This window comes from Apodemus sylvaticus, chromosome 1 (assembly GCF_947179515.1).
Source record: "Apodemus sylvaticus chromosome 1, mApoSyl1.1, whole genome shotgun sequence".
NCBI lineage: Eukaryota > Metazoa > Chordata > Mammalia > Rodentia > Muridae > Apodemus > Apodemus sylvaticus.
Genome location: NC_067472.1, coordinates 116406798 through 116420479, shown reverse-complemented (window position 1 = coordinate 116420479; position 13682 = coordinate 116406798). Strand labels below are relative to the sequence as shown.

The 13682-nt window shown below is 39.9% G+C and overlaps 1 protein-coding gene across 3 annotated transcripts in view; it reads right to left on the bottom strand.

The window, feature by feature from the left end:
* The window catches only part of Eed (embryonic ectoderm development), a 29056-nt gene that overhangs the window by 3390 nt on the left and 11984 nt on the right, over positions 1-13682 (bottom strand). For all 3 annotated transcript variants that reach the window (XM_052159020.1, XM_052159028.1, XM_052159015.1), the window contains exons 5-9: positions 13161-13286; positions 11976-12057; positions 9925-10016; positions 6454-6587; positions 4000-4105 (exon numbers count right to left, since the gene is read on the bottom strand). In XM_052159020.1, coding sequence (XP_052014980.1) covers positions 4000-4105; positions 6454-6587; positions 9925-10016; positions 11976-12057; positions 13161-13286 — 540 coding nt within the window. The remainder of the gene's footprint in view (positions 1-3999; positions 4106-6453; positions 6588-9924; positions 10017-11975; positions 12058-13160; positions 13287-13682) is intronic.

The following is a 13682-nucleotide window of genomic DNA, read 5'->3' as shown; positions in this document are numbered from 1 at the left end:
AACAAAAAAGAAACAGATGGAGGAAAAAGACAGTCATTTCAGGAGCCAACCAACAAAATCTGTGAAAAATAAAAAATCTCAGTACTAGATAGAGTAGGAATAAAAGAAGACCAGCACTGTGTGTGTGTCAAAAGTAGCTAATATATTAATAAGAAGAATTAGTGTCTCAAAATGAGGGAAGAAAACAGCACCATTAGTACAGTACAAAGTATGAAACAAACTCTTTCTCTAATATAGAAGTCTACTAGAGTCCAGATCCATGAACTACAAATAAGTTAAATCAAAGAAAGTCCCATCCAGTCAAATCACACTCAACCCTCAAACTAAAACAGTCCTATTCAATCTGAAAACTAAAGGAAAAACTTTGAAAGCAGTTAGGACTGAAGAACATAGTTCCAGTTATACAGAAAGGGGGGAGGAGGGGTAAATGACAGAATATTCACATTAGAAGCTATGCAGGCCAGAGAAAGGGCAAATGTTTTTCAAGTATTGAGAGGGGTGGCATTGTAAAGGTTGTTGTCACTAAGCCTGATGACCCAAGTTTAAGGTGAGAAGTGATTCCCCAAAGCTGCCCTCTAAGTTCCACTTGTACTGGAACAACAACAACAACAACAACACACACACACACACACACACACACACACACACACACACACACAGTCTAATTAAAAAAAAAAAAGCCACTTTTTTAGTCAAAGGCCCCAATAAGGGCACTGAAAAGATTAGCCACTGGCTGGAAGAAAATATTTGCATGTTTCTGATAGAGATGCATATTTACAATATATAAAGAACACTCAGAATTCAAAAAATTAACAAAAAACCTAATCCATTAGAAAATCAGCTAAAATCCTGGCGGTGGTGGCACATGCCTGCCTTTAATCCCAGCACTTAGGAGGCAGAGGCAGGCAGATTTCTGAGTTCGAGGCCAGCCTGATCTACAGAGTGAGTTCCAGGACAGCCAGGGCTACACAGAGAAACCCTGGCTCAAAAACAAAACACCAAAATACAAGAGAGATAGAGATAGAGATGAGAGAGAGAGAGAGAGAGAGAGAGAGAGAGAGAGAGAGAGAGAGAGAGAGAGAGAGAGAGAGAGAGGAGAAAGAAAGAAAGAAAGAAAGAAAGAAAGAAAGAAAGAAAGAAAGAAAGAAAGAAAGAAAGAAAGAAAGAAAGAAAGAAAGGAAGAGAGAAATCAGCTAAAGATACAAGGAAATATCCCCCCCAAAGAATATGGATGGTGTGATGGCTATACTTAATTGTCAACTTGAATATCTGGAATTAACTAAAACCCAAATGGCTGGAAACACATGTGAGGGATTTTTTTTCTTCTCTCTCAAATCATCTGAAGTAGAAAGACCCAGTTCTAATTAGAATCTCTGAGGTGGGAAGCTCCATCTTTAGCCTGGATGCACCCTTTGCTTGCTGGCTCTTGATAGCAAGTCCATTCCTTCAAGAGCATTCTTGGAAATTGTGTTGTGCTCAGATCAGCTGAGGTATTTAGTCTCGGGTACTAAACAACTACTGGATTCTTAGACCCTTCATTCATAGGCAGCCAGTGTTGGATTAGCTAGACCACAGCCTGAAGCCATTGTAATAAATCCCATATATATGACATATTATATATGTATTCATATATACTTATATATACACATAAATATACACACATATATTTATGAATATATATGTATTCATTCTGTAAGTCCTGTTCCTCTAGAGAACCCTAATACAGATGGTAAATAAGCACATGAAAAAGATGTTCAACAGCATTACTAGCAGTGAATGTAAATCCAGACCATGATGAGGTTTCACTACACATCTATTGGAATAACTAAAAATAATGATAGTACTAAATGGTAATACTAAATGGTACCAATGATACAGATAATGGACTGTGTATACATCGCTGGTGAGAGTGTAAAATGGCACTCTGGAAGATAGTGTGGTAGATTCTTAAAATCTTAACTACTGGGCTGGAGAGATGGCTCAGTGGTAAGAGCACTGACTGTTCTCCTGAAGGTCCTGAGTTCAAATCCCAGCAACCACACGGTGGCTCACAACCATCTGTAATGAGATCTGACTCCCTCTTCTGGTGTGTCTGAAGACAGCAACAGTATACTTACATATAATAATAAATAAATCTTAAAAAAAAAAAACTTAACTATTATTCAACAACTACTCTAAACATTTATCCCAGAGAAACAAAAAGCTAAGCCTACATAAACTCCAGTACACAACTGTTCATCTGCAAGCATGCTGCAGCTCCAACTGGAAACACCACAGCCAGGAATACGGTATTAAATTAACTGTGATGAAACTTGAGAATGGTGGCATACAACTTTAATCCCAGCAGTCAGGAGGCCTTCACCAGACTACCTCAAAATAAACAAACAAACAAAAAAAATTAACTAAGTGCGATAGTACCAACTATTACTTAGCAATGGAAAATAAGAACGACTTTATAGGCAAGAACTTGGATGGGTCGCCAGTGAATCCTACTGAGGAAAATAAAGGCCCCCAACTATATGTAGCATTTTTTTGTTTGTTTGTTTGTTTTTGTTTTTTTTAAAGATCTATTTATTATATGTAAGTACACTGTAGCTGTCTTCAAACACTCCAGAAGAAGGCATCAGATCTCATTATAGATGGTTGTGAGCCACCATGTGGTTGCTGGGATTTGAACTCAGGACCTTCAGAAGAACAGTTAGTGCTCTTAACACCACTGAGCCATCTCTCCAGGCCCCATGTAGCATTTTCGAAATGACAAAATGTGACATGACAAAATGATAGGGCACTAAAGAGACAGCATATCGATGTTCATTGTCTATGTTTGGGGAACACAACAGTGTAATTTCTGATTTTTAACTCCAGTTCCAGGTAACCCGCCTCTGGCCTCCGAGGGCACCAGAGACACACACATAGTACACAGACATCCAGGCAGGCAAACCACTCAGACGCATAAAATACAAAAATCTACAATAATAATAATAATAATAATAATAATAATAACAATAATAATAATAATAGCATACCTACTGAGAGAAAGTAGGTGATGTAACACTGAACCTCTCTGAACTACCTTTAAAACTTCCTGTAGTCTATCTCAAGATGAAGAGTTTAAGGAGGGGAAAATGAAACCAATAACAATAAATTTCAATCCAAAAGGAAATGAAAAGAGGGGCAAAAAACAAAACAAAACAAAAAAACCAAACTAGGTTCTGCCTGAGAAAACGTACGACACCTTGACAAGAAGCCAGGGTGGACTCTCGCACTGACAAGCCTCCATGTTCAGTTACATCACCAATCAATCATCCCTCTAGATGACCACTTGGAAAAAAACGAACTAAACAAAGCAAGAGGAAGAACTGGCTGCAAACACAGAAGGCTACAGGTTCAAGTCCTGTCCTGAAATAGCTTCATATGTGCACACGCTCCCACATGCCATCAGTCGTGACATGACTACTACATTCATGAAACCCAATGCAATACATATGTATACTGTAGTTGTACTATTTAGTCAATGACAAGAGAAACTCTTGCACACATTCAGTACAGATGCAATTCTTTTGTTCAAATACTTCTGATCACTCAGACTAAATTAGAAGATGTAGAATCCAAGGAGACAGAGGGCTGTGTATCTATATCCACCAACAAGGTAGAGTCTGTAAGCCAATCAACTCCACCCACCACCTGTTCTTACAAATAAGGATTTACTGAAACAAACAAAAAAATCCTACTGGATTTAATTATTTTCAACATCACTGGTTCCCAGACAGCTGAACCTTCTAAGCTTGCTTCTTTTCTCACTAGATGTAAAGAACATCTAGCAAACTTCCTTTTCCTTAAATATGTCTGCAAATCTACCAAAATATAAGACTTTAAAAGTTTATTACCTGCTATTGATTTTAATAAATTTCATAAGTAACTGTTTCCTGCAAAGTACATACACACACACACACACACAGACACATAATGCAAGTACAGCTTAACTCTAGTGTTCCGTACCTTGGAAAGTATCAAATCGCCTAACCATCGCACACAATCAACATAATTCCTATGTATGTCTCTGGTAGAAAAGTCAGGAAAGTGGATTTTCTGGGAAATAAATGGCCTGAAGGAAGAATGGAAATGTAAAAGTTAAAAGAAAAAAAAGTGTAGTAGGATCATGCTGTTTTTCAGTTTGGGGTTTATAAACTCTGCAGTGCTCAGTCAGGAGCAAACCTAGGGCTTACACCAATCAGGCAAGCACTCTGCCTACTCCTGAGCTTCCTCTTCCAGCTCAATCTTTAAAACTCCACAACATAAAATGTGGCCACTGACTTCTCTGTCCCTCTACCTGTTCTTTAGAGCTAATGTATCCATTTGTCATTTTTATTTCCTTTCATTATCAGTTTGCCAATATAATGTTTTCCTTTTCTTTTTAAACTCAGGATTTTCAGTTTGGGGTAGGTGAGATGGTAAAAGCACTTGCCACACAAGCCTGACCTGAGCTCAGTGTCAGGAACGCCTGCCTACCAGAAGGAAGATGACAAGTGACTACACAAAGCTGTCCGAGGACCTCCATTTTTGCTAAAACATATTTGTGAGATAATAAGATATTCTGAGCCAGGCAGTGGTGGCACACGCCTTTAATTCCAGCACTTGGGAGGTAGAGGCAGGCATAGTTCTGAGTTCGAGGCCAGCCTGGTCTACAAAGTGAGTTCCAGGACAGCCAGGGCTACACAGAGAAACCCTGTCTCAAAAAACAAAAAACAAAACAAAACAAAACAAAAAATAAGATATTCTGGAGCTGGTAAATTCTAATCTGATTCTATGATGCCTGTCTTTGTTTAGGGGACCACAACCACAACATGACCCTTGCTGAGCCTCACCCCACCCCGTGATTCATGTTATATTAATTATTGAACTGTGATTGGATGAGATGACGACCCAAGGCAATCATGTTTTCCTTTCCCTCATCTCTAAAACCTAGTTAAGCTTGTCATCTCAACTCTCCAATTCAAAGCCTAGGATCTCCTGGTAAGATGCTATCAATGCCAAAAACAAAAAACAAAAACCATGTGTTTACTAGTCCATGAATGTGCATGCAGAGGTCACAGGACAGTCTCAGGCATCTTCCTATCTCTACCCCCTCCTTGTCTATGAAGTAAGGTCTTTCACTGAACCTAAAGCTAGTGGGGTTCTTCCACTGCTCAGCCTGCAAGCTCCACCCCAAGTCTGGGTTATAGGCAAGTCAAAACCACACCAGGCTTTACACGGGTGCTGGGGATCTGAACTCAGGTCTTTCTGCCTTTACAGCAAGTGCTCTTATCCATCCCACCAAGCCACGCTGATATGAATTCACAACTGTTACAATCGCAGCTGCGTTTTAGTCAAATGCATTATTATATTACTAGTTAAAGCCCTTTCAAAATGACCAGGGCAACTCCGTGAAATGTAATTTATATTTATTTCAGAAACCTAACAACTATTTTAAAACATAAATCTACCATTGTACCTGATGATAAAAGGTTGGAACTAAAAGTTGTACTAATTCTTAAAAGTCAGTAAAGTATGATAAATGCACTCCAACGTTTACTAAACCTTGCAAAAGTTAAAACCAACCTATTAAACTTATTTGGATACCTGAAAATAAACTCTTTGCTAAACTAAAAGTGCAATGGTAACATATTTAAACATATAATACTTATAGTGAAAGTATAACAAATGTATACATGTTTATTGTCAAAGTATCTCTGACAACCAAGGAAGTACTGAGAAGGCAGTACACTCAGACCTGAGCACTTCACAAGAAAAACACATGAAGCATCTCAGGAACAGACTCCTTACCACAGTATTATGGAACAAGACTCCACAATTTGATGTTTGTTTAATGAAGGAAGCATCATTTACAAGAAAATATCAACATCTATCTATCTACCTACATACCTACCTATCTATGCATCTAGGGGTCTCACTATGTAGGCAGTAGCCCTAGTTGGCCTGAAACTTGCTCTGTAGACCAGAGTGGCATCCAAATTTCCAAATGACAGAAATGCCCTTGCCTTTGCTTCCTCAGTGCTGGGATTAAAGGTGTTTACTACCACACCTAGCAGGACAATATTTTATTATCAGGAACTAGGAATTATTCTATAGCTAGAATCCAGTTTGAGATTATAATGTGCTATACTGAATTAGAATTTACTATTATGTCTCTTCCCTTCTCCATTCCACAGTAGGTTCAGGTGATTTAAAACTTTTATACTTCCAACATAATGAGTTAAGAACATGCATACATAAATCAAAGTAACTGAAATATGCCAATAAATTAGATGAAAACAATTCAGAAACTGAAATACATTTAAATAAGGTTTCCATTTGAAAGGTCTGATAGCAGCTACATGATACCTAAGCAGTGGGATGATTTCACAGCCCTGGGGAGGAAAGCGCACTACTCAGTACACACAGCGTAACTGTCACCTGTTAGTTTTGTTTGGGTTATAATCATAAGACTCCTTAATTGCATTCATCATTCTCTTTGAGTTGATTCTCCACAGCTTAAGAGAGTGATCCATACCACAGGACATTATTTTTTCACCCAAAAGGTCATAATCCTAGGAATAAAGCAGGAAAGTGCAAGTAAGTAATTTATAGCCTCAGATGCTATTATCCAGTTCTCACCTAGTGCCCAGTACCATAAACACTACAATTCAATCCACAATACTAACCACATTCTGGGAGTCACCTCAGTATGATCATAAGTCATATCATAGAATAGACTCTAGTATATTCCACTCAAAATTCTAATTACTTTGCTAATTACATTTATCTGTTCAACTATATTGAAATATTTTAATTTTAAATTAAAATTTAAATTAAATTGTCACCTTCATGATGTGGTGTGACACCTGGCATATTTACCTCACTTCAGGGTAGGCCCATGCCCAGGACTAGTCAGCTAACGAGACTGGATGGGATACAGAAAAGAACGAAGGGGGAAGGGAGGGAGGGAGGGAGGGAGGGAGGGAGGAAGATAGGGAAGGCTCTGGGAAGAGTAGAGGATGGGGGTGAATATAAACAAACACACAATAACACAATGAAGTATCACATTACAAACATTTAAAAATATCAACAAATTAAACAAAAGGATGCATTTGTTGTCTGTGTGGGGGAAGGTGGCACAGTGAGCCATGATGCATGCACAGAGGTGGAGGACAACTGGCCAGAGTCACTCTCTCCTTCCCCCGGGAACTGCACATAAGGCTCCAGCCTGGGCAGCAGGGACCTTTACCTGTGATGCCATCCAACAGTGCTCCCCACTCCCATGCACTTTCTTTCAAAACATTTCAGACCTATATTGTTTTTATGGCTCACTTTTTAAATGAGTAAAAGTCTAAAAAAAGAAATAATTGTGACTGGCCTTGAACTCAGAATCCTCTTATATCAGCGTCCCAGGGATATAAGCATAAGATACCACTTTATAATGTTTACTAAGCTATTTAATTTAGTGCAAAGCACTCAAAGAGTTCACAAAACTCTCACATCCTCTCCTTTGTTATAAAATAAAGGATAGTCTCTCCTGCTTATATTTTATGTATCAGTAAGGTCGGGCTTGGTGGTGCACATGTTAATTCCAGTATAAGGAGGCAGAAGCAATTGGATCTCTGAGTTTGAGGCATGCTTGGCTTACAGAGGGAGTTCCGGGACGGACAACAGTGCTATGGAGAGATACTGTCTCTAAAGGGAAAGGGAAAGGGAAAGGGAAAGGGAAAGGGAAAGGGAAAGGGAAAAGGAAAGGGAAAGGGAAAGGGAAAGGAGCAACAGCAAACAGTTCTATGCAGAACAGCTTATACCAACCTAGGTATTCTGCAGCAACTTGAACCTGAAACCATTTTACCAAAACATTAGCTTTGGGGTTTACTGATTTCATAATTGTACCTGTTACTATTTCTAATAACTTCATTATCATTAACAAAATGCCCTTAAGAATCTATGGCTGTCTTAGCTTAAAAAAACAAAACTCTTAAGGATTTGTTTATTTTTATGTTTATTGGTGTTTTGCATGTGTGCCTGTATAGCAGGTATGCAGAGCCCGCGGAGGACAGAAGAGGACAGACACTAGATGCTCTGCAACTGGAGTCTTGAACCCAGGGCCTCTGGAAGAGCAGTCAGTGCTCTAACTACTGAGCCATCACTCCAGGTCCTAAGTCAGACTTCTCTTGATGACTCCCATACAAAGCTTGGTGTAGAATGATAACACGACTTCTAGAAAAATCTAAGCTGATAGAGTAGCATTAGGTAGTCATGATTCTGAAAAGCAGATAAACTTGAACTAATGCAGTATTTTGGTACCTCATATATGGTTCAAAGTGATTCATCTTTAAGTAATCAAATTAGAAAAAAAATTAAGAGAAACAAAGGTTTTAAAAAAAATCAAGTGAGTTTCATGCAAAGGCTGCAATGTTAAAAACTTGAACAATGGCTGGGCCGTGGTAGCACACGCCTGTAATCCCAGCATTCTGGGAGGCAGAGGCAGGTGGATTTCAGAGTTCCAAGGCCAGCCCGGTCTACAGAGTGAGTTCTAGGACAGGTGACTACTAGGAACACTTCCTAAAGCTGACAGGTCCCTGATTACAATGTATCAGCATAAAGATAATACAGGCTTATCTCTAGGATAACTAGGACCACGAGAGAGGGCTCCCCAGGTAAAGACAGTTAACCAGAGTTTGGTTTTATCCCCGGCAAGAAAGAGATTCCAGCAAGTTGTCCTGTAACCTTGACAAGGGGGAGCATAGAGGCAAAAAGAGCACACCCACCTATCCACACACATAAACACAATAAAGAAATGTTGAAAGAGAGGGTGGGGAGGGAGGGACAGGGAATGGAGGATGGAGGACAGTAGGCGGGTCAGTCAGCAGGCAGGCAGAAGAGTGGCCCAGGCTTTATTCAGGAAGCAGAGGCAGGCTATCTGTGACTCAGATGCCAATCTGCTCTACATAACAAGTTCCAGGCCAGAAGGAGTATAGTGAAACCTTGCTGTCAAAGCACAAAAAATATTTAAAATGAAACAACAACAAAAAAATAAAACCCATAAACTTCCATGCTACCCAGGGAAGAGGCACCCTAAAATGCAAGGTAAGCACATCAGAAGACTTCCTCAAAGGGAATCACTTATTTCTACTTCCTTTTTTGTTTTTTGTTTGTTTTGTTTTTTTAGAGACAGGGTTTCTCTGTGAGTAAAGGTGTGTGCCACCATTGCCTGGCTCCACTTCCTTCTTTCTTTCCTTCCTTTCTTCCTTTCTTTTCTTTCTTTTTTTTTTTTTTTTGGATTTTTTTGTTTTGTTTTTTTTTTTCCCCAAGACAGGGTTTCTCTGTATAGCCCTGGCTGTCCTGGAACTCACTCTGTACACCAGGCTGGCCTCGAACTCAGAAATCCGCCTGTCTCTGCCTCCCAGAGTGCTGGGATTACAGGCGTGCACCACGGCCCAGCTGCTTATTTCTACTTCAAACAAAAAAACTTCTTGAGGATAGTCAGATAAACTTGTTTAATAACAAGAACAAGGAAAATTCAATTGGTAATTTTGGATTAAAAAGAAAAAAGTAGGGTCTAGTGGCATATGCCTGTAATCCTAGCACTCAGGAAGCTAAGAAGGATGGAGATTTCAAAACTAGCCTGAATTAAGTGGTGAAACCATATCTCCAAAACCACCCCCACCCTCAAATCGACCGAGAATGACTGTAGTATCCTTCCACTCGGGGCACTCGTCCGAGTCATTCTGTCAGAGGCCCACTGGCTCTACACCTTTGTGTAGTCAGCATCTTTATGTTGAATGGAGGAAATGACTGCCTGCCAGGCTGCATGAAGCAGGCACGCTTGCCTACAAAGAGAAAAGTTCAATGGGAGATATTCACTCTATATAAGCCAAAGATCATTACCCATATTCAACTTACAGCACTCAGAACTTCATCTCTGTGCCCTTCCACACCTCCAAATATTGCCACAAGAGTGTCTGTCTGGATATTCCATAATCGTAAAGCATGATCTAATGTAAACACAGAAAGTTAAGGCAGACTTTTATCACTCACTTACTACAAACTTTTAGTATGTCCTTAACATGTAAAAGCCATGGAGATTTAGATAATGTACAGTAAAACTAAGATTATCCATGATATATAACAACTCAAAGTACATCATATGTAGATTATTAATGTTAAGTAAGTTCCAAGCCACACACTGAGACTGCCTCAAAAATAAACAAATGAATGAATGAAAACTGCAGCAGACATTGAGCAGAGCACTCACCTAGCACACCCAATGTCCAGGATTCAAGCTTCAGCACTGAAATAAGAAGGCAAAATCCTCCTCCCCCTATACCTATATATATCTCAGCCCTAAGGGACTAGGGGGTGGGGGTGGGGGTGGACAACACTGAGCAAGGGGACTGCCTTGACTTCCAGGCCAATCTGGGCTAGACTATAAACAAAAACAAGGTAGAGAAGAGATAGCTCAGCAAGAAAGAGCAGAGGATGGGTCCAGTTCCCAGTATCTATACCAAGTGGCTCACAATGGGCTCGAATTTCAGCTCCAGAGTATCTAATGTCTCTGGCCTCTGTAGGCACCTGAGCTCACATGCACATACCTACATGCAACCATATGCATCTACCCATAATTGAAAATAATAATAAAGGAAATTATTTTTAAAGTACATACAAGTAGAAATATAAAGAGATGAGGCAAATAATAGTGTAGAAAAAGCAAGCTAATGAATTTTAGAAAACCCAGAAACAGTTAAAAACAGCAGAGAGAACTGGATAAATGGCTCAGCAGTTAAGAACACTGGACCCAGGACCAACATGGCACATAACTGTAACTCCAATTCCAAGGGACCTAACTCTCTTCTGGCCTCCCTGAGCACCAGGTATGCATGTAGTGCAGACATTCTTGCAGGCAAAACATTGATATATATTAAAACAAAAAAAGGAAGAGCCAAAAATTTATTTAAATCCAGGCAGCCTTTTAGCAGCAGTGAAGGCACAAGGAGCAATGCATGCTTTCTTGCCAGGAGTGTAGCCATTTAAGGAAAGAAGCAGGCGCATGGCTCACACCTGTAACCTCAGCACCAAGAAGGGTGGGATCTGAGGTTCTCTGTTGTTTTGTGGCTACTTGAAGATACAGAATAAGAAACTGTCTCAAAAAAACAAAAAAGGAGGCAGGATATATTTAAAGGAAACGTATAAGAATGCAAAAACAAAATCTTTTTTTTTAAGAATTATTTCTTTATTTTGTGTATGAGTACACTGTAGCTGTCTTTAGAAAAACCAGAAGAGAGCACAGGATCCCATTACAGATGGTTGTTAGCCACCATGTGGTTGCTAGGAATTGAACTCAGGACCTTTGAAAGAGTAGTTGGTGCTCTTAACCACTGAGCCATCTCTCCAGCCCGCAAAAACAAAATCTTAACAGTATGGGTCTTCACTGCAGTGCTTCTTTTGGGGGAGGGGAAGTTGCGGTGGGGTGTGTTGGCATGTATGCATGCGGAGGGAGCTTTGCTGAGGTAGCTCTCTCTCCTTCCACCCACACGTGGACTCCGCCTCCGCCTGTCAGGCTTTATCTACTGTGCCACCTCATCAGTCTTATTTAACATGCAGCATTCCTCTCACATCACTGAAGAGACTGATGGGAAACTGAGCTACTGAAGACGTTTGAAAAATCCTCACTTTGGCATTTTTGATAAAGCAATAGCTCACTTGAGGATAAGGGCCTACAACTATCACATACATAAAGAGTTGAGGATGACAACCCCACTATGTCTGACACCAACAGGCAGAAACCTATTTTTGAAGTCTTGGTTTATGAGATGTTAATAAAGGCTTTTTTTTCTCCTAAAGTCTATTTCTTCTTTTAATTTAAATTATTAATTCTCAGAACACAACCTGTTACTTTCAAACAATTATCCCAAAACAAACTAAGCTAAGGGACCATCTGTTTCTTCTGCGCTTACCTTTACTTACTGACAGAAGAAGGTTTGGGTCTCGTGGGTGGAATTTCAGCTCATTGATAGCATTTCCATGGCCAACATAGTGCTACAATAAATTTAAAACATTTCATTTCATCTGAAAAGCCAATACATTTTCTTTCATAAACCTTAAGAGAAACATAAAGGCTGAGGATACAATTAGTGGCAGACCAACAGCCCAGTACACTCAAGGCCTGTGGTTCCGTGTCCAGCTCTGCTGCCCTCTGCCCCCAAACAAAAAAACTGACTTCAAGCAGTTCTCACTCAAATTTGGCTACATAATAATATCACCCAACAAACTTACAGAGAGGAAAATGGTACCAGTTAGCCAAGGCTCAGCTAATAGCACTGAGTAAGAGAGGCTAATGACTCCCAGGGTTAAAATCAGCAAAGCCTAAAACCTGCCTTCCTATTAATAGTAGCTTCCTTGGCCTTCCCTTCCTGTTCCTTACAGGGTGCCCTAGAACCCACAACTCTCAGTTCAGGTCCCTTGGAAACTGTTACTCTTTAGCTAAAACCAAAAACCAAAAACCAAAAAAAAAAAAAAAAAAAAAAAAAAAGTCTCAAAGTGGGCCGGAGAGATAGATGGCTCAGCGGTTAAGAGCACTTACTGCTCTTCCAGAGGTCCTGAGTTCAAATCCCAGCAACCACATGGTGGCTCACAACCATCTGTAATGAGATCTGATGCCCTCTTCTGCTGTGTCTGAAGACAGCTACAGTGTGCTTATATAAAACAAATAAATAAATCTTAAAAAAAAAAAGACTCTCAAAGGAAGGGAAGGAGAGAAATAAAACAAAACAAAAACCCAGTACAAAAAAGGTGTGACCATCAACCTTTCGTATGTATTCCTTAGTTCACACTCACTACCCAACTGTTACAGGGTCTCCAAAGGAATAATCTAAATAAAGTTGGGGCTGGGGCTGGGGCTGGCTAGCCGGCCCTGAGCTAGACGGCAGTAGAAGGAGGGCACAAACACCTCTGACCTCCACATGCACTCTCCACACACTGCAGCACATCAGTGTAATAAGGATAAAGACTATAAGTCAGGTACAAATCAAACACGGCATGCGAGTTAGTGGCTGCATTCACTTTAAAGACTTCATTTTATGAAGTTTTACCAGATGTATATTCAAAAGTAGCATTATCTACAATTTGACCAGAAGACACACCTTTATACACTGCATTGTTATAGGATTAATTATTCTTATTATGCCTCTAGATCCAGCAACTGCTAGTAGAGGGTGGCTGGTGTTGCTATCATAGGTCCATGCACAAGTGTAGAAGTTTTCATCTGCCTGGGAAACGCCACAGTTAAGAAACATAATTTTGAAAAAAACAAGAGAGTTAATGTTTATAATAAATGGAATCTTCCAAACAACTGGTAAAAGTTTGGATATTTAAGTGCTCATTTTTATTTATGCAAACTTTGCCATAGTCATAAACAGTATCTCTGGAATCAAAAAGCAGCAGCAGGAGGATGTTCTTAAATTAAAGGCCAGGTAGGGCTACCAGCAAAGCCTGCTCTCAGAAAATAACTGCATATCCACAGCGGCTTTTAGGCTAAAATCCGTATCAACTGAGCTCCGTCTTTGTCCCTCACTCCACCACACTTCTTTCTAGCTGCCAGCAGAACTACTCTTCTCCACTGATGTAGTCCCAAAACAGGCGGAAACAACGTTCACCACATAGAC